This window comes from Paroedura picta, chromosome 5 (genome assembly GCF_049243985.1).
Source record: "Paroedura picta isolate Pp20150507F chromosome 5, Ppicta_v3.0, whole genome shotgun sequence".
In the NCBI taxonomy this organism is placed as follows: domain Eukaryota; kingdom Metazoa; phylum Chordata; class Lepidosauria; order Squamata; family Gekkonidae; genus Paroedura; species Paroedura picta.
In genome coordinates, this window is record NC_135373.1 from 98,868,126 (window position 1) to 98,888,780 (window position 20,655).

Genomic DNA, 20,655 nt, shown 5'->3' on the forward strand with positions numbered 1-20,655 from the left:
TTACTATGTATGTTACAAGCTACATGCAACTTCCTATTGATTTCTACAGAGAAGTATGTGTGGAAACAATGTAGATATGTAAAAGTATCTCTCAAAGTCATGTGGATGTCTTTAAATCATTTGAATTTATATATTTAAAACATTAGTATACGTTGATAACTCTTATGCTCCCTCATAGTTTAAACTGGCATTTTACTGATTAAAATGAAATGGCATTCCCTTTTTCTGGTATTTGCCTTGTCTCTGGCTGTGCTAGCGTGTGTGTGTGTGCGGAAGGTGGGGGGGAGCAGGCAGAGGAGAGGAAAACACCACTGAGAAAGCCGAACAACAGTCCATTCATCTCTTTCCACCACACACAGGCACATACCAAGAAAATCCACAGGATTCTGAACAGTTATTAGGTGAAGGTTTTTCACATAAGTTTTTCTTCACTGTTCCCAGTTTTAACTGAGCCAGAGCAAGGGACAAGGTAAGTGGTTGGGTACCTGGGGGAAGGGTACATCCCTGTGACTAGTTCAGCAGAGAGACTGCACAGTTGTGGTTGAGAGTTACTCTAAATTGCTTTCATCCTCGGAAAGGGGCACTCTCGGATGGCTGGCGACAGTTAGGATGCCACATTTGGTACGGAGAGTCTGTCCATTTCACAAAAGTAGGAACTAACTATATCGGTTATGTTTATGCTATAAAATAAGTTATTGGGGCTCAGGCTCACTCGGAAGCATAGAGAGTTATTCGGCATCTTGCATTGTAATCTTAATTCTTGAAGGGTCCTAAACGGGCTGAAGACACTCAAAGGAATTTATGCCTCTCATTCGCCGAAAGATACCTCAGTCACTGCAAACAGATTAAGTTATTGAGGGCTAGTCCACACAGCCATTCAGGCTGGGATTTAAAGGGGGAGAGTGGTGCTGGTAAGAGAGGCTATTGAACTCTCTTGCTATTTGTCCACTAAAAATCACCTCTCCAAGGCTATCCTTCAGGAGGAAATGTCTTAGTGTTTGTATTCTTCCCCTTAGCATGTGTAAAAGCCATTTGGGGATAGCAATTTTAACACTGTACCACACCCCATATGGCTTCCATCTGTTAAAAGTTGGAGGGGGGTGGGTGGAATCATAGAACTACGTGTTACAAATAGCTCAGTATTTAGGATTGTCAACTCTGTTGGGACATTCCAGGGGTGCAGCCCGATGGGTTCTGAATTAGAAAATACCAAGAGGAGAAAAGATCATGACGTTACAGCAGGTTGTTCAATTAAAAGTTAGGTGCAGTGAAAAATGCAAATCCCAAGCAGGGGGCTATGGGGAAAGGGACTGACATTTTGTATCTATTTATTTAGAAAATGGATCTGTCTTCTCTAAAGTCCTGCTCTAGGTAGCCTAATAAAATACCTCATAAAAACAGACCAATGCCATTGAACTGTCAGGTATACCAGCAGCCTAAAACCTGCATTATGCTTAGACTGACAAAGATAGAATAATCCTTGCTATGAAACAGGCATTGGGAGCTCTGATGATTTTGCCCTCCCTCACAGGCTTTCCTTCTTTTAACCTGAGTAGCCCCTTTTTCCATTTAATTTGAATGTGCATTAGTAAAAGCTGACCCAGTCTAGGGAACCAAGCGGAGAGACTAAAATCCTTCTTATGCCTGGTTTGATAATGGCACACAAGAGGCTGATGGTAATTCAAAAATAAGAGGCGGCAACCGGATTCTCGGCTGTTATGTGGAGGCATCTCGTATAATGACCGGAGCAATGGCTGGCGAATCCGGGCACCAGGCCCCACCCGCTGCAGTGCCTCCGCCTCCTCCCCCATCCACACTCTCCCGAGGATAGGGGCGGTCTCGGAGGGCAGGCGGCAGCAGTGTGGCGAATGGGGCTCAGCTCTGGGCCTTGCCAACCACTTGCTCTTCGAGGCCACCTTGGCTCTCCATCTACTGGTGTGGTCCCCGGGGGCAGGACTACGGATGTCATGTCCATAGTTACATCCGTTTGAGGGGGCACACCAGTAGATGATCTCACATCAATAATAAGCTGGAAATAGTCATACTGGCCTCTCCAAGATATGCTGTTTCCTGCTGCTAGCTCGAGTCCAAGAGGGCAGCATGTGTGGCGGGGCCAGTGCAGAGCATGTATGTCAAACAGACATTACCCTTGCTAGTTACAAAAGGGTTTTGTAAAGGCCTACAGGGAAGAAACTAGTTCACCCCCTTGGTGTACACAGTGTCTGTACAGCAATGCACACAAAACCTTATACCCAGAATCAAACTTTGCTGGGTTAAAGGTGCCACTGGACTCCAACATTGTTCTGTTGATCATAGAATCATAGAGTTGGAAGGGGCCATACAGGCCATCTAGTCCAACCCCCTGCTCAACGCAGGATCAGCCCAAAGCATCCTAAAGCATCCAAGAAAAGTGTGTCTCCAGCCTTTGCTTGAAGACTGCCAGTGAAGGGGAGCTCACCACCTCCTTAGGCAGCCTATTCCACTGCTGAACTACTCTGACTGTGAAAATTTTTTTCCTGATATCTAGCCTATATCGTTGTACTTGTAGTTTAAACCCATTACTGCACGTCCTTTTCTCTGGATGAAATGCTGATACAGCAGGACACTTTGCGGTGGCAGCAGACCCTCTATAGCGTCCTTGGCTCTTTTACTGCAATTATTTTAGCATGTGAAACAGGTGGGTTGGGAAGACATACAACTGGTCTCATAATCCAAGCTGAACTTTCAAAAGCAATACTAATTGCTTCTGGGGCTTCTTTGGTCCTTTGGTCACTGCAGCTTTTGTGTTCTTTTAGCGTTATATCTAAAATCATAAAAACTCCCCCCTCCCTTCTCTTTTGATTGTTGTAGCAGACGCTAAGGAAGTCTGCCCAAATACCAATCACTTGTGGGGGGGGGGGCAGCGCTAATCCCTGTCTTCTTTCTGTTTCTTAAATCTTCCTTTTTCATGCTGCCTTTCCAACAGCAGTTCAGGGTTAAGGTGTGCTAATATGAAGCTGCAAAAATGGACGTTTGCTGTAACCTCTTGCCATATAGCTTAGCCCCAGCCTTTAATATACAGCAGAAATGTATCATCTAACCGTCTGCCTTTGCTTTCCACTTTTTTCCAGCCGTTTCACAAGATGTGGGCCTGTCTGGGCCTTCTCCTGACATCCACTCTCTGGGTGGGGAAGGTGACTGCTGAACGCTGCCCACAAATCTGTATCTGTGATGGCATCAAGCGTCAGGTCTCATGCTTAAAGAAGAACCTAACAGAAGTTCCTGTTAACATCCCTCAGGTCAGTCTACGTGGAGCAGTAAGGAAAGGGCAAGATGATGGGAAGAATATTTCTAAGAAGGGGGGCTAGGGAGGCAAGCCTTCAGATGGCACTTGGGGATCCTCTGGAATTATAGTTCGTCTCCAGACGAGAGACAACATCCTCTGAAGAAAACATAGAGTGGACTGCATGGCATTGTACCCCACAGAGGTCCCTGTCATCCCCAGGCTCCATCCCCTGATCCAGGGGTGGGCAAGCTGTGGCCCTCCAGATGTCCATGGACTGTAATTCCCATAAGCCCCTGCCAGGGGCTCAAGGGAATTGCAGTCCATAGGCATCTGGAGGACCACAGTTGGCCCACCCCTGCCCTAATCTCTAGGAATTTCCCTGCCTAGATCTGGCCACCCTATCAAACATCCCCTGCTGTGGGGACATGGTAACTCTACGCCGGACTTGTTTTCTTATGCTGCAGTTTTTATGGGTGCATTTTATCCCTCTTTTTAGCCATAATTGGCTCCCAAAGCAACTCATGGGAAACAAAACAGTATTAAGGATAGTTATTTTTTGTGGGGAATATTCTTAGCAGATTTGAATCCAGCCATGCCTGAGGGGTTTCTGAGTCTCCCTTTCCTCCTTCTGAATGTATAATCGATGACTGAAAGAAGCTGAAGGAAAGGAGTATCTTGATTCATATTCACTTGATATGTCTGAAATGGAATCGGTGTAAACTCACAAACATTCCACATAGTATTACATACCTTCAAATATAATGACACTGCCCTCAATGTAGAATATTCAGTTCCTGGAGGCAGATTTGAGCTTTCCTTCTTCTGAGGTCTAGATATTTTGAGGGCAGAATGTTCAGATTCTTACTTGACTCTAGGGAACTGCTAGAGAATACTGGGGCCAAAATTCTACACTGCTCTGCAGAAGAGCAAACAGCACCCTTCATTGTCAAATCTGTGCTTAATAATGTTTTCATAATTTATAGGTCACTCAGAAACTGGACCTCCGGGGCAATGAAATCAAAGTCATCCCTGCAGGAACTTTCCTTCCCATCCCCTATCTCACACACCTGAATCTTCAGAAGAGCCAGATAGAAAGCGTTGAAGAAGGAGCTTTCAGGGGTTTAGGGCGGCTGGTCTACCTCAACTTGGCTTCCAACAATATAGCCTTCCTCTATCAAGAGGCCCTGGATGGCCTCTCCTCTCTTCAGCAACTGATCTTAGAAAATAATCGCATTGAAGAAATAAAGCCAGGGGCTTTTGGACAACTAGGCTTCCTTAGCTTTCTTAACTTGGCTAGGAACTCCCTGGTTTATCTGCCAGATATGGTTTTTCAAGGCCTTCAGGTGATTAAGTGGATCCGCTTGTCCCATAACACACTCCATGTGATTGCCAACGAGGCCTTTGGGGGATTACCAGCCCTTAGGAGGCTGAGCTTGGACTACAATGAATTGCAGTTCCTACCCACTGAGGCACTGTCTAGGCTCTCAGGCACAAACCGGCTGGAGATAGGACACAATCCTATCACCTATGTTGGTGAGGAGGCCATCGAGATGGCTTCGCTGAAGCAGCTGTTCTTGGACAACATGGCCCTTCAAGATGTGTCACACAGAGCTTTTGTCAGAAGCCCTCTATTGCACACCATTGACTTCCACAACAACCAGCTGTTTATGCTGCATCCCCTGAGAGAAATGGCCCAGCTAAAAAAAATCAACTTAACAGGGAATCCTGTGCTTTGTACCTGCAACATGCGCCCCTTCAAAGAGTGGGTAGAAAAAGCCAGAATTCATTTGGATGTGGCATGTGCTGGCCCTGCTGCTCTCAGAGGACAGCAGCTGGAGTCACTGAGGACAAGAGATATGAAGTGTAGTGGTCAAGGCTTTGAAGAGGAGCTCCTTGCCAGCCTGCCCACGCTTACCAGGGAGCTAGAGGAAGATACTCCAAAGTGCCCAGGAGGATGTACCTGTTCACCTGACTTCCACCATGCAAACTGTGAGAGCAGACGGATGCAGAGTATCCCCAAAGGGTTTCCTAGCAACACCCAGCTCCTGGACTTGCGCCACAATGAGTTCCATTCCATACCAAAAGGCTCCTTCCCTGGCTTGAAAAACCTAACATCCCTCCACTTGCAGAACTGCAAGATAGCTGCACTGCAGCCTGGTGCTTTCCATAACCTGAAAAATCTGGTCTACCTTTACTTGTCCAACAACAGCATCACTTCGATAGATGCTGATGTTTTTGAAGGAAATACCCAGCTGGCTTATCTCTACCTGGACCATAATGGGTTCACCCAAATGCCGAAGGGTGCCTTCAGCCTCTTGCCCAACCTCTTTTCCCTCCATTTGCAACACAACTCCATCAGTCAACTATCAGATAAAGATCTGGAAGGGATGGAGAAGCTACAAGGGCTGTATCTGACAGGAAACCGTATCACACATGTGGCCCCCAAAGCTCTGCGTGATGCCCGGATGCTGGAGAAGCTGCACTTAGATGAGAACTTTTTGCAAGAAGTACCCACCAGGTCTCTTAGAGAACTGCCCAACCTTATTGAACTGAAGTTGTCCAAGAATCCCATAAAGCATATTGGGGATGGAGCCTTCCTTCCAGTTGCAAGATCCTTGCAGCACTTGTACCTGGACAACATGGGGCTAGAAGAGGTTAGTTCTGCAGGGAGTAAGGATTAACTTCCTCTTCTGGATCTGTTCTATCAATGCTAATTTCTGCCATGTTGCATATTAATTTTAGCCAGGGCTGCAGTTATGCAAAACTAGTTAATGTAAAAACATGATATAAATTTTACTTTTCCTACAAACCATACTTTGATTTAAGTTTGTCATTAACTGGGAATTAGTAAAGACAGCTAAACTGTGGCTTTTGCTTTCCCTCCAAACCAGGGTTGCAATCATGGAGTTGGAAGGACAACTGTAAGCTATAGTTTTCTGGCTAGGGTGTAATAGACTGAAATTGAAGTCACAAACTGAATTGGATTGCACAAGGAGAGGCTAGAGCACGGGAGCGCACGACTTGGCATTAAGCCTGAAATGAGACCCGGTGATGAATAAGGGAGATCTGGACATCTGGAGAACTTAAATCTCTATGTCATAAGGATAGTTAATATATTCTTCACTGCAGTTGTCACTTTTGTTGTTCACACCTAACCTCTGCTATGTTCACAGGTTTCTTTCCATGCCTTTACTGGGTTGAGCCCAAAGTTAAAAAGCCTGCACCTGGAAAAGAACAAAATGCACAACTTACCCAGCCTGCACAGCATCACAGCCCTGGAGGTCATCAATCTGAGTGAGATCCCATTTTACTGTGACTGCCAACTCCTCCCACTACGCAAGTGAGTTTATGATTCCCACGTGCCACGCCCTGGTGTTGCAGCATAGCAAGAAATGGCAGAACTGAATCATTGTCTTATGCAGCATAATAGAAACACCGTCTAGTCACACCAGCAGACTGACAGGCAATCTTAGCAAAGCAGCTATTGGCACAGCTGTTGTGTATTGCCTCGAGTCACAATGTCAAATTCTGATTATTTATACAGCACCATCAAGCTTCATGAAGCATTGTTAGTAGGGCGTTACGATCCCCGTTGAGCCTGGAGGCTCTCTCGGACATTTGAGAACAGGGGAGGGGGCATCACCACAAATCACTTCCAGGGGAGACAATCACAAAAATGACGGCCTTGGAGTTCTGGATCCAATCACAGATGGTCAGGTGGTTGCAGCCCAAGTATCCTCCCCTGTGATAAATGCAGTTGTTTCTAAACAGGTGCTTCCCACAGGCACAAAGGTAAAGCCTTCTGGCTCCTTCTTTAGCACTTCTGGCAGAAAGAAACTGGAATCAGGCCTTTGCTTTGGGAAACAGATGGTTTTTGAAGACGCAAAAAGGTGTCAGAAAACCCATTAATGGACACTCTTTTAGGGATCACTACTTGATAGCATAACAGGCTCCTGCCCCCAAAAATTGCAATTTGAAGTTTACAGTTGTAGCTGTAATCTAAGAGTTATGCTGCAGTGGTCAGAGGTATTTCAAGAAATTCTGGGTGCACCTGTTACACGATACTGCTACAAACAGCATAATTCTAAACACTCTTCTAAGCACATATACTTCAATGGGTTTAAGAGGGTGCATCTTGTTGCTTAAGATTGCACTGAAAATGATTGGCTCTGCCAAAAAAGAAATGTAAGGTTCATTACATTTGCCAGCTGTTTGGAAGCGGTAGCTGGATGGCTCAGGCAGAGTCGCCTGAAACTCAACCCCTCCAAGACGGAGGTCCTGTGGCTGGGCAGAAGAGGGCAGGACCAGGAAGCGCGCCTCCCATGCCTGAACGGGGTGCAATTAACACCTGCACCAGTTGCCAGGAATTTGGGAGTGACATTTGATGCCTCCCTCTCTATGGAGGCTCAGGTCACCAATGTAGCTCGGACAGCATTTTTCCATCTTCGCCAAGCCCGGCTACTAGCGCCCTACCTGTCCTCGGAACACCTGGCCACAGTGATCCATGCAACGGTCACTTCCAGATTAGACTTCTGTAACTCGCTCTACGCGGGCCTTCCCTTGTCTTTGACTCGGAAGTTACAGCTGGTCCAAAATGCGGCTGCCAGGGTCCTCACTAGAACACCTTTGAGGGCCCACATTCAGCCGGTGCTTCGTCATCTGCACTGGTTACCAGTCTGTTTCCGAATCAGATTCAAGGTATTGGTATTGACCTTTAAGGCTATACGCGGTCTGGGTCCCATCTACCTGCGGGACCGCTTGGTTGCTTATGCCCCCCGCAGGGCACTCCGCTCTGCGGGTATGAATTTACTGGTTGTCCCGGGCCCACGGGATGTGCGCCTGGCCTCGACCCGGGCCAGGGCCTTTTCAGTCCTGGCCCCAACCTGGTGGAACGAGCTCCCAGAAGAGCTAAGGGCCCTGCAGGATCTACCAGCTTTCCGCAGGGCCTGTAAGACGGAGCTCTTCCGCCAGGCATATGGTTGAGGCCAGGGCAGCTCTCCCACTAACCCATCAGAGGATCCCCTCCAATATTGAGATCTCTAACACCGAGATCATGGTTAGATCTATTGTATTGGTGCCACCCTCTTCTGAACATTATTCTCTCCACCAGGCTGAACTAAGATCAGAATTGTGACCACCGCCGCTATATGTTATGTTATATGTAACTTTTAATTGGGGTTTTTATGGGGATTTTATTGTATTTTAACTATTTATGTTGTAAACCGCCCTGAGACCTATTGGGAGAAGGGCGGTCTAGAAATTAAATAATAATAATAATAATAATAATAATAAAAGTATTTGATCATGTTCCTTGCTTATTGCAAAGAGTAGTGGACTAAAAGCCCTGGCTCAGCATCTAACAAGCACATCTTGATACCAAGTTGCTTTGGGCAAAAGTGCTTCGTGTTTAAAGTTTTTAAAAAACTAAGTAGGTCACAAATTCTGCAGCCTCTGACAAGACAAAAGCTATGTTAAGTAAGGGAGACGTAACCCTTGAGAAACACTGCAGATGGGTCATTGGTCGAGCTAGCCAATCGGCTTGTGTTCCACACCTGCTGATGGTGACATAGTAAGTCTTTGGAAGCCTCGTGGTCAGGGAGCTTTTTTACCCAGCTATCTGCTGCACCCTAATGAACGGTCCTCCAGGGTCCAACATACGACCCCCAATAATTTTATAGAAATGTACTCTAGCTGGGTGACTGAATTTGTGAAGATACAGCAGTCAGATTATCATCCCTCACCACCCTTTTTCCCCCAGGTGGCTTGACAAGCTGAACCTGAGAGTAGGAGCCACTTGTTCCTCCCCAGCAGATGTCCGTGGCCAAAAGGTGAAACTCGTAACCAACTTTCAAAGCTGCCCAGGATGGGGTACCAAGAAGGCCAAGAGAACCAGCTCAACTAAAGCTAGGGCTGGAAAGCGCCATAATAGGAAGCGGTCGTCTGGAAATGTCCAAATCAAGAGAAGTAAGAAGAGCAAAGCATGAAAAAGGGAAGAGGGACTGCTGCTACTACAGATATGCTTCTGATCTTCTCAGATGTTAGGAAAAATGGTTACAGTGTATGCATCCAAAACCCATCCTAAGGCAACAATAAGAGCGCACATGAGAGAGAGAAAGCAGACCGATTATTAGGTGATGTTAATACTTTGGTGTAGGTAGATAAGAGAGCGAAGACTTTTCTGTGTACACATTAACTATCAAGAACAGCTGAGTTCTGTAAAACATGAAAATTAAGCAGATTTACTTATTTTGCAAAAAAATTACTTTGCTAGTCACCGAGAAGTGCAAGGACCACTCAGATCTTACTGAGCTCGTCTGATACCAGAGATTTCACTACAGAGCCAGGTCTCACTGGACAGACTTACTGAGGAGGAAGCAGCCTTCTTGTGTATACAAAGAGCCCGAGCCCACCCCCACCCCCGAGCGCTCTACAATTCGCCCTTGCAAACTTTGGTGTGCCTTCCAGCCCCTGTAGTACAACTGTTCTAGACCAGGGCTTCTATAAGTGGATTTCAGGCACTGAAATGACAGAAAGAATGCCAGGAACACACATCTAGCATCGTTCATGCCACTGTCTTAAGAATTTTTCACTAGCAACACTAAGAATGCCTTGCGGTACCTAATGTGTCATTTGTGATAGTTTAAGAACCACAGCATCCTGATCCGGATGGCCCAGGACAGCCTGATCTTGGAAGCTAAGCAGGGTCAGTTTGTTCTTAGGTAAGCGACCATCAAGGCCAGGGGTGGGCCAACTGTGCCCCTCCAGATGTCCATGGACTACAATTCCCATTCCCAGCAAATGGTGGCAGGCGGTCATGGGAATTGTAGTCCATGGACATCTGGAGGGCCACAGTTGGCCCACCCCTGATCAAGACAATCCAGTCGCTGTGCAGAAGCAGGCAGTGGCAAAACACCTCTGAACATCTCTTGCTTTGGTGTTGCTGTGACTTGATGGGAATTGGCACCTCTTCCAAGAATTACAGCAGCCCAGTGGAAGCCACTTGAAACAAGCCCTGCACGGTGGTTGCTCCGTGCAGTGGCAGAAAATTGCCTAGCAATTTGTCCCTCACATGCCTGGTTTCTGGAATGATGCCAGCAGGCTGTTTCAAGCCGTTCCCAGCTGGAGAGGGTAATGCACAGGCCTCTTGTCACAATACAGAAAGCACGAGAAAAGGCAATTTTCATTGAGGTTTCAAATGATGGGAGATGAAAATCCCACCAGGATCATATTGCCCTCCGCTAGGCCAAATTGCCTCATACACTTCCATGACGTCTTCAGTGCGAAATCTAAGGGAGGCAAGTCTAATGGACATAATAGATATATCTGATAAACAAGGTAGACCTCTGCTCCGCTCCAACAATGCTTTTCTTAAGGTTCTTAGGAATGCCTGAAAGCATCCTTGCATACTGAACTCAGGAGAAATGAGGAGACAGTGTGATAGTTATTTGAAATATCCTAAGACTCTCCAACAAACGAGAACGCACACAATAGTGTAGTAGGGCAATTGAGGGAATAACAAAGAAATCAACTAGGTACAGTTTTATTACAAAGCAGAAAAATATCCTCACCCTAACTCTGTTTAGGCACACCTTGAGAATTTCAAAGGATAATTACTTCTAAACAGGACAGAAGCCTAAAGCTGTGCATCAGGCAACACTTCCTCAATGCAAGAATGGTCAGACAATGTACCCCAGGGAAGTGACAAAGAGGGTTTTTAAACAGGATACTGGATGAGCCCATATTAAGCACAAGTATTAAGCCCAGGGTCCTTGGCACAAGGTTTGCCTTAAATATCAGCCATGCAGCTGTGAAATCCTTTCATTAGTTATCCACTCAGAGTAAACGAAGCTATTTATTTTAAGGATTTCAAACATAACCAACCCCCTTTTGCAAATGTTCCACTGGCCACTCTCTTTTGCCCCCTGGCAAAATGGCTTATGGAGGGAGCGTCTGATGGATTTACCTTCACAACGGCTGCTAAGTTATTTGCCAGGTCAGCTTCCAAGTGGCTTGCACCTATTTCAGCCATGTTAGGGAAATGCCTCCACTCTGCAGAAAAAAGAAATAATCAACTAGAAAAGTTAAGATCAAGGATGATACAAGATGTACTTCACACAGACCCCTGACCACACAAAGGAGCATTCACAGAAAATACATTATTGGCAGGAATCTCACAGCTTGAAATCTCACACATGATTTATATGCTGGGGTAGCCCTTCTGTCTCACAACCCAAATTCCCTCCATCCACCAGAGCTGGCTCTAAGGCCGCAAAAGGCTTGTTTCATTAAACGCTAGTCTTTATGGTGCCACAAAGTCCTTTTTGTTTTCCGATTTTCACTCAACTATCAGTTTTTTCTCTGCTTAAGCCCTTCCCCCCACTCATATCAGCCAGTGTTTTGATTCACATAAGCTTATATTTAGAAAAACGTGTTGGTGTCTATGGTGCTATTAGACTTGAATTGTATTCTCCCCCCCTCCACAAAAAAAACAACAACTGTATTTCTCTCAATAGGACCAAACCTGCTACGATGGCAGGAACACCTGCATAAAATTCACATTAAGTGGGAGTGAACAACTATTTATAAAATCCCCCCCAAAAACTGTGCAGACCAAAGAGGGGGACAAAGTTTCCCCTCCCTCATCTTCTTTTAGGTTGCATTGCTTGAAGCATTGTTTTCTCCCAGTTCTGCTCATCAGAAGTGAACCTAACTGCAAGAACAACGATCCGATACAGCACTAGCTAGGCAAAACAAAGGGAACTTGGCAGTATTTAGCTGTTCTTATTTTTGTGTGTGATTTACTGTAGTAACTAGATCCTTACATTTCCTCCAGGCCACACTGGCTAGGGATTTTGTGCGTGTAAACAAAAAAATAGTGGTGGTGGTGGGGGGGGAGAAGCATCATCTAGGCATGGAATTGGGGATTACTGTGGGTGGGATGGTAGTTGTGAACTTCCTGAATTCTGCAGTGGGTTCAATGATCCTGGAAGTCCCTTCCAAATCTATGATTACTTGCATCTCCAGCTTTCTACAGGAATATGCATGAGAGTCTCAGATCCCATTCACCACAGTGGTGCACTTCACAGCCCTCCCTCCATATAGAAATGTGTAATCTTCTACAGACTGATGGCTAAAACATGCAAGCACACAGATTGCCATCGATCAGGAAATTAGCTCCCATTGATAAAACCCCTACCAATCATTCTGGGTACTGGACGAACAAGGAAATAGGTAGCTGCTACAAGACTGGGACAGATTTCATATCTCATCAAACCAATGAGTTATACACATGACTGGAAACAAAATCTGGGAACCACACTGAAATCAAAATAAAAACATCACATTGATGTAGCCCTGTTCCCTATGTGTACTAAGTAAGTGTAGAACCTTTACCAGTATGCCTGTTCTTAGTTTATGTAATTCTGCTACCCTTTATGTTATGACTAATAAAGCTGATATGTAAGAGCCACGGGTGCAACTTCAGTCAATGCACATTTAGCAGCATGGTGTAGCAAGTTAAAGCAGTGGACTCTAATCTGGAGAAAGGGGGTTGAATTCCCAACTTTTTTGACTGCATTGAACATAGAGACAGTTATTGAGAAACCCACTGTAACTCTGCACCCATTGCAGTTCTGTTGGGGAGTTAATTCCCCATGTTTTGTAACTGATTTGATTCCATGATGTCTTTGAGAGACAAAGCAACACCACCAACAAACCTGTCCCTCTATGTCCTACCTACAGAGCTCATACCTAGTACTCCATAGATTCCACCCATTACAGAATGTTTCTGATGTGTCTGTTGTTGTTAGGTGAGAAGTCATGTCTGACCCATCGCGACCCCATAGACAATGATTCTCCAGGCTTTCCTGTCCTCCACCATTCCCCAGAGTCCATTGTGTCTACTATATCTAAATTGTCACTGAATGCCAATCACTCCATTTTGCACTATCTTGGCTTGTTAATCTAGTACCTTTTGGGTCATGAATCAGCCTAGTTACAGCTTCCATCTTTGAACAAAATGAATTTCAGACTAACTCAGGCTTTCTCAACCAGGGTTTCGTGAATGGCCCTGGAAAGGTTTCGTGATTGGGTGGGAGTTAGTTAATTTTTAATATATTTTTTACATTTGCTAAACATTTATCAGGTCTAGAACTCTATGATGGGCCTGGAGGGGGTGGGAAGGGGAGGGGCCCCGGGCAGGCATGTTCACATAGGGTTGTGCACTTCGGCTGCCGAAGTGGCCGTTCCAGCCCAAAGCAGTCAGCGCCATGGAACAGCCGCTTCGGCAGCTGAAGCACACAACCCTAGTTCACAGCTGTGCTTCCCCAACCATATTTTACAAGATCGTGCCACTTCTGGGGTTTCTTGAAGCCTGAAGCAAGGTTTCTCAACAGTAAAAAAAGTGAGAAAGGCTGCTCTAATTCCATGTAGTCTAACATCCATCTAACATCAGAAATTGTGACTTTTGCTGAGACTGCCACAATTACGCACAGAGTGATGGTTCTGCCTTCTGCTTAGGCACATCTAAGTGTAAAGGAGTGGTACACATTGGGAAAACCCCTTAATATTAGGGATGGACTCGAACCAGCTGACAAACCTAAGCTCATCATAAATTTTTGCACAATTTATGGATCTCTGTGGCAGTTTGTGAAGCAGCCAGGAGAAACAGAGAAGGAAAGCTTAGCTCAGCCTCATTTAAACTTTGCTATTAGCTCCTTGAGGCTTTTCACAGGAAGCAACAGTAGGGGATTTAGGCCCTGGTTTCTGGTTCCTGGCAAAAGCTGCAGCAAACAGAAAGAAAGGCTTAAATGGAAGGGGCAAAGTGTCTTCCTGGTGGCAATTCACCCCCACCTTTCTGCTGGCTGCAGCTCATAGCATCCGGGAAAGGGAAACGAAGCGTCTTCCCTGGCTATCCCCGCCCCCCTTCTCCAGGTGCATGGACAGGGAAAAAGGAGAAGAAAAGCCTCTTCCCTGTCAATCCCACTCTCCTTTCCCCTGGCTGCAGGCAACACCTGCAACTCTGATGAACAAGGCGCCCAGTCTCATGAGCAATGACAGCTCAGAGTGATGTGCTGCTTTGTGGTACTGAGAAGATGTTACAGGTATGGGGTTTTGCTTGGTGCCAAAGTAAACAATGAATGAGAGGGGAATTAAGCCATACCTGTCTCTACCCCATAGGAGTGACATACCAGCATGCTGCCCCCCTTGCCCAATCAGAAATGCAGAAAAGTCCAGGACGAAAACAGGTTTGAAACCCCAACTTTATTTTTTGAGCAGCTTTTCTTTGCAGTCCAGAAGTAGCCTTTTCTCTTTAAAATCCTCATGCCTTGAAGATTAGTTGATTAGTAAAAGCCTCTTGCTTCAACAACTTGACTAACCATGCTGAGCATGGAATAAGAGAATGGGACATTTTTGTTTGTGTCTGAGGGGTGGGCTTTACAAGGAATTTTACTGGCAGAAGCGTGTCCTCTCAGTCCAATGGCAAGCAAGCAATAAACAAAAGCTGACAACACAATACAGAAAGTGACAAAGGTAACATGGAGAACAGAAGCAAGACGTGTAGTGTTTCCCCCTCCATAGCACAGAATAGCCATGGCTTATCTATGCACAGGATCAATTTGACCACTTGAAGGGAGGGAAAAGATGCTAAGTGGAGAAATTCGTCTTCTGTTCCTGCTATAGTGCTTAGAAAAGCAGCACAGGTTTGCATTTCTACCCAGTATGATTAAGTCTATTTTCCAAGAGCATTTTTGGGGTGAAAAATGGCCATTTTCTACAAATTACAACTTCGTAAAATCTGCTCCTCATCCCAAGTCCTCAAACAAGCCTAGTGAGCCATTCTGTCATTCATAAGAATACTGTGCAAGATAACAAAGTCTCTTTGCTGCCCTAGAAGTTTAGTCCACATCCTCATCCTTCAGGCAGCCAATCAGCACAGGACTCTTCGGGGCTTCCTCTTCCATTTCCTCATCTTTGATGGAACTGCTCAATACGGCGCTTAACGGAGCTTCTGATTCCATGTCCTCGTCTTTTAAGGAACCAGTTAGCGCAGGACTCCTTGGGACCTCTGGCTCCATGTCCTCACCTTTTACACAGCTGATTGGTATTGGAAGTTGTGGCGCTTCAGAAGCTGTCCCTGAGTCGTCAAAAACTTCTTCTTTTACCTGCACAGCAACAACTGCTGTGAAAGAGAAGAGAAGGAGACATTCCCATCACTGGACTTCGCCTCAGTCATTCCCTCAGCCAGACAACACAGAGTGGTTGGCAAGAGACACACAATAATATGCCACTAAAACTGAATTCGTACTGTGTGCTATTCTGTGCTGAATACGACAAAAATAATGCATTTGTTATAAAGGGAAATGGTGATGGACCAGCTTTTCGGTGTTTCCTTTTGTCAAAAGGGTTAGAAGTTTATTGTTTTTTAAAAGGAGAGTTTTCAGAGTTTTGTAGCAAGCAGAATCAACACTGCAAGTAAGATTTCATTCTGTGATGCGTACTAAGTAACACCAGTTTTCCTAGGTATCAGTAAACGCCTTCCTCCCAATATCAGCAGAAAAGGAATAATAAGAGCTTTTTTACCTTGCTTTACTGTCCGAAGGTGTGTCAAAGTGGCTTACAATCGCCAACCCTTCCTCTTCCTACAATAGGCACCTTGTGTGGCTGAGAGAGCTCTGAGAGAACTGTAAGTGGCCCAAGGCTGGCTGCATGTGGAGGAGTGGCAAACCGAACCTGGTTCTCCAGATTAGAGGCTGTCACAATCACCACACCAAACTCGCTCTCAAATAAGGATAAGATCTCTAGCTATGGTACTCTGGAATGTGACCACAATTTATTAGAATATGCAGAATTCAATGCTTGCTATGGAATACTGAGCTCATTTTAATGAAATTGAGTAAACTGTCAGCCTTTGTGGCTCTGTAAGAAAAAAAACTTGGAAATGTTCTAGAAATCCCTTTTCAATGCTTGGCAGCTACAGGGATATACATGGAACTTCTTACTGCTAAGACAGCATAACGTAAACATCACTTAGGCAGTGCCTACAAGTTGAATATAGATGCATGTCTACATAAATTGCAAAGTGTGGTTTGGGCAGTTATATACAGGGTGAACTAACCGCACCACACAATTTGCATAGTGGAAGAAAGCTATCTTTGTATTTATGGTACAGCAAAAGAACAAATGGCATGAGTTATACTACCCATAATAATTTCTCTTTAAAATATACAATCAGTTCTTCTTGGCTGCTAAGACATGGGTGCAGGCACAACCCAAATGAAGACACGAGGCCCTTCAGACACGAGGCCGTCCATCATTTGCCCACTCTAGTTTGTAAAAATGTATGGGAACTACTACTACCAAAACACACCCACATAGTTCAAGAAGATGTAGCTGAGAATGGATCATTGTATTCCAATTTGTTACCAGGATTTAGAAGAAGAAGAAGAGTTGGTTCTTATATGCCGCTTTTCTCTACTTAAAGATGGTTCAAAACGGCTTACAGTCACCTTCCCATTCCTCTCCCCACAACAGACACCCTGTGGGATGGGTGAGGCTGAGAGAGCCCAGCTTTATCAGCGCTGTGGCAAGCCCAAGGTCACCCAGCTGGCTGCATGTGGGGGAGTGCAGAACCGAACCTGGCATGCCATGCTCCTAACCACTACACCACTACACCAAAATGGCTCTAGTTCACAGAGAAGACAAAATTACATATTATTATATGTTACTGTACTCTGAAGGGAAAATATACTTCATTTACCTCATGGCAGGATCTGGGATTTGGGCACTGAACCCTGTTTTGGACTGCTAGAACCAATAAATGGCATCATTTTTTTCAGTAAACAAGGGTCATTCCTTCTTCCAAGGTTTGGGGGACACTCACAGATCCTCCACTCCGTTAATGGTACTCTTCCCTTGCCCAGCTCTCCCTCATGGCCCAGCTATATCCCTCCCCCCACTTACCTTCATCAGGAGCTGGTTTCAGTGAGTCATCACTGCCCACATGCCTGCCTTTCTTTGGTTTTGGAGCTGCCAGTTTCTTTGCTGCTTGCTTCAGGGAACGGGCTTTAGCAGTCATTTTTTTCCCTTTGGAACACAAGAGGAAAGTGTTAGGAAAACCAGACTCACCTTATTGTTGCCATCATTTGCTGCCCTTCCTCCCAGGAGCACAGAATGCTGATGGCAGCTGAGCTTGTATCTGGGCTGTACCACTTTCAGCCACAGGAGAGGGCTCCTGTTACTGTGGCTACAGAGTAGAGAATAGATCTCAACTTGGGCTTCCTGCATATTATCCCACCCTTCCCTGGTGGCTCATTTAAAATAGAAATTCTCTTTTGCGCTACTGCAACCCCTTTGTTAGCCATTGTTAGACTGGCTGTGTTGGCCATTGTTAGACTGGCTGTGGTACAGAGCCATACTAAGACACTACGATTATGAGAGAGTGGAGTTAGCATTTATGTGGGGTTTGGAAGCATATTTTTTGCCTAATACTGAAATAGAAAAACATGTGCTAGACCTATGTCTGAATATGCCACACACAAAATAGTTTAATTATCACTTACTTTTCTTCCCATACGGCTTCCGCTTCTTCTTTGGCACTTCCTTGGCGGGTGCTGGTGACACGGGCTCTGTCACCAAGAAAAGAGAAGATTCATAATTTTTATCCGACAATTCCCCACAAAAGGCTGAAGACACATTACACAGGTGATACAAATTTAAAACAGTACATCTAATTAGCCAATAACCAGAACTAATCCCTATAACAGATCAATGCAACTACCAGATCAATAAAGAGGATTCTAAGCCATTCAGAGATCCATAATGCCAAAAGCTCTAGATTGTTTATATTTACCTGTAAGTTCACACCTGAAGCCAGCATTGAGCAGAAGATCCTAATTAAAGCTATAAATACAGCCATTAAGCAGTAGCTAAGTATGAAGTAGTCTCCAGGCAAGAAGCTTCAAGATTAGTTCCTGGTTTAAGCAGGCAAGGATTTTTTGTGTTGGGGAGCAGGAAAGTTGTGGGTCAGTCAAAATAATGATTCTATTGCTTTCCAAACATGCTTCCAAATTTATTCTGGGACCACATATGTTAACTTTGTTACTATATTAACTTTGTTTTGCAACGAAAAGCCACAAAGATAGAGCATAACTTGGAGTGAGATTGTAAAAGTCTGAACAAATAAAGGAGTATAATCCAAAGGCCACCGTTATTTGGTGTGAGCAGGCTGGATGCTTGCAAGGAGCTGGCAAGTGGGTGCTCTTGTTTTGTAGCAGCGGAGTCTACTAAATAACCTTCTAAATGCCCCTTAGAATTCATAGCCAAAACTTCATCCTCAACAGCAGAACTATTTTCAGGAGATGGAAGATGTTTTACATGTCCTTTTCAAATATGAGAGTCGGAAACATTTTTAGAGTTAAGAAGCAGATCATTAAATTCTGCATTAGCTGCTACATTCCTTGGCGTCATGGAGAATGAACAAGACAAGGAAGTAGGAAGCTTACAGGAAGTACTGGCCAAGATGCAGCCACACTGACCCCTGCTGATTATAGAAGAGAGCAACACCTGAAGAGACGCTCCACATGACTTGGGATGCCAAGGAAGACCTGGGAAAACTGACTAAGGTTGCATCTACTAGAGATCCCCACAGGAAACAAGAGCAAACCAAAGACATGCTAAGGCAGGGGTAAGTCAAACTGTGGCCCTCCAGATGTTCATGGACTACAATTCCCAGGAGCCCCTGCCAGCGAATGCTGGCAGGGGCTCATGGGAATTGTAGTCCATGGACATCTGGAGGGCCACAGTTTGACTACCCCTGTGCTAAGGCCTTAAGCTATAGTACTACCAAAAAGGAATCATTTAATAATTTTAGGGGGAGTTTTCATATTGAGAAACCGCTCATAACCTTAGGTCCCGAGCTGTAGCTTACTTAAATTTGTGTCTTAAATCCAGCTCTGCTGGTACATCTTAATTTCAGTTCCTCATTAGCCCCTGCCAGGGTCCTAGCCCATAGCACGTTCTGGTTTTCTCTGCAAATAAATTCAAGATTTTTTTCCTCACACATGAAAGAGCAACAGGCCAGCTCACCACCGAAGCACCTGTTGAAATAAGCCAGTGGAGACGGGAGCAAAGCCATCTTTCCCTTACCTGGGACCACCGGTGGCTGCAGCTGGTAACCTATGAGTTCACACCAACCCACAGGGTAGATATCCGGAGACTCGCAGTCCACCCACTGGTCATATTCACTGTCCCAGCCATCAAAGTGGATTCTGAGAAGCCGATAGATCACCCGCTTCACCGTGGCCACACAGATAAGCCTGGGTTCCATCAAATCTACTGCTTCTAGCTTGGTGCCTACCTTGAAGCCATGGTTTGGGCAATCCTGCAAAGCAAGAAATACCTCCAGTGTGGAGACTTGATTATGTAGTGCAGTCAGTTTTAATAAGGAAGGTTATTAGGAAAGGATTATATACAATATGGTGTGCCTGCACTTTGTATATTGTGTACAGTTCTGCCATCCTACTTCAGAAGAGATAAGATATAGCAGGAAAACACAAGCAAGCGAGTCAAGGGGTTGGAGCGCCTTCCCTATGAGGAAACAGAAAACAAAAGGATTTTTCTCTATGTATCAGACTTTTTCAACCTTTTGGCTGTGGAGAAGCCCCCGAAATATTTTTCAGGCTTCAAGGAGCCCTGGAACTGGACTGGCCACCCCTCCCTGCCATGCCTGAGGAGGACTGGGGGGAGAGAAAGGAGACAGGAGTAAGTGTCCAGGCTTCACCCCCTCTCCCAGGCACTGTAATCATGCGATAATAGTACCCCCCAAAGTCAATGGAAGCAACCATCTTCCTGTTTTCAAAGCAATGCCAGGAATAGCTTGTGCCAGCATTCACTAGGGCAGGATATAAGGAAAGGCTGGTAAGCTCTCAGAATCCCAGGATTTCAGGGAGCCCTGGTTGGGAAGCCCTGCTCTAAACTAAAATGGCCCAAATATTTGAGCCGTCCCACTTAGGCAAGGTGCGCCATATCCCTTCAAATTGCTCCTCTTTCATTCTTTCTTTAGAGGTATGATGGAATAGGGGCACCAGAAATGCAGACTATCAAAGTATCCACTCTATCCATGTATGTAGCAGGATTTCCAATGCAGCAAATTCTCCTCACCAACACAGCCACTGGAAAAAAAACAAAGGAAAAGTGCTGTTACGACAATATCCACCCATGTGGCACTCACCATATTGAACAGGCGTGTCGGTGCTGCCTTGGACTTGGTCTTTTCTAGGTAACTTGCCCAGCTGAAGGTCTTGGCATCATATCCTGAAACAATATAAAAATTCAGTTGTTAGTAGCATAAAATAGTGTCTTTGAGAGAAAGCCTTCGGGAGCACTAGAAC

At 45.2% G+C, this 20,655-nt stretch overlaps 2 protein-coding genes across 5 annotated transcripts in view; one reads left to right on the forward strand and one right to left on the reverse strand.

Annotated features, from left to right (window-relative positions):
* Positions 1–300: 300 nt before the first annotated feature.
* Positions 301–11,144, forward strand: CHADL (chondroadherin like). 2 transcript variants are annotated; one of them, XM_077339383.1, is made up of 5 exons: positions 301–401; positions 3,111–3,278; positions 4,249–5,919; positions 6,439–6,605; positions 9,024–11,144. In XM_077339383.1, the coding sequence occupies exons 2-5, from the start codon at positions 3,123–3,125 to the stop codon at positions 9,247–9,249; spliced, it is 2,220 nt and encodes a 739-aa protein (XP_077195498.1). In that variant the 5' UTR covers positions 301–401; positions 3,111–3,122; the 3' UTR covers positions 9,250–11,144. The 2 variants fall into 2 exon arrangements, with proteins under 2 accessions (XP_077195498.1, XP_077195496.1); XM_077339381.1 differs by having other exon boundaries at positions 305–469.
* A 3,364-nt stretch (positions 11,145–14,508) lies between these two features.
* L3MBTL2 (L3MBTL histone methyl-lysine binding protein 2) overlaps positions 14,509–20,655 on the reverse strand; it is a 30,424-nt gene continuing 24,277 nt past the window's right edge. For 2 of the 3 annotated variants that reach the window (XM_077339386.1, XM_077339388.1), the window contains 5 exons: positions 20,496–20,578; positions 19,412–19,646; positions 17,827–17,892; positions 17,228–17,350; positions 14,509–15,446 (listed from right to left, as the gene is read on the reverse strand). In XM_077339386.1, the coding sequence (XP_077195501.1) occupies positions 15,163–15,446; positions 17,228–17,350; positions 17,827–17,892; positions 19,412–19,646; positions 20,496–20,578 (791 nt within the window). In that variant the 3' untranslated portion in view covers positions 14,509–15,162. The remainder of the gene's footprint in view (positions 15,447–17,227; positions 17,351–17,826; positions 17,893–19,411; positions 19,647–20,495; positions 20,579–20,655) is intronic. The other variant, XM_077339387.1, reaches the window with a different exon arrangement.

Coding starts and splice junctions, on each gene's coding strand:
- CHADL (XM_077339383.1), top strand. CDS start 3,123: ATGTGGGCCTGTCTGGGCCTTCTCCTGACATCCACTCTCTGGGTGGGG. Junction 3,279..4,248: donor TTCCTGTTAACATCCCTCAG/GTCAGTCTACGT, acceptor CATAATTTATAG/GTCACTCAGAAACTGGACCT. Junction 6,606..9,023: donor CAACTCCTCCCACTACGCAA/GTGAGTTTATGA, acceptor TTTTTCCCCCAG/GTGGCTTGACAAGCTGAACC.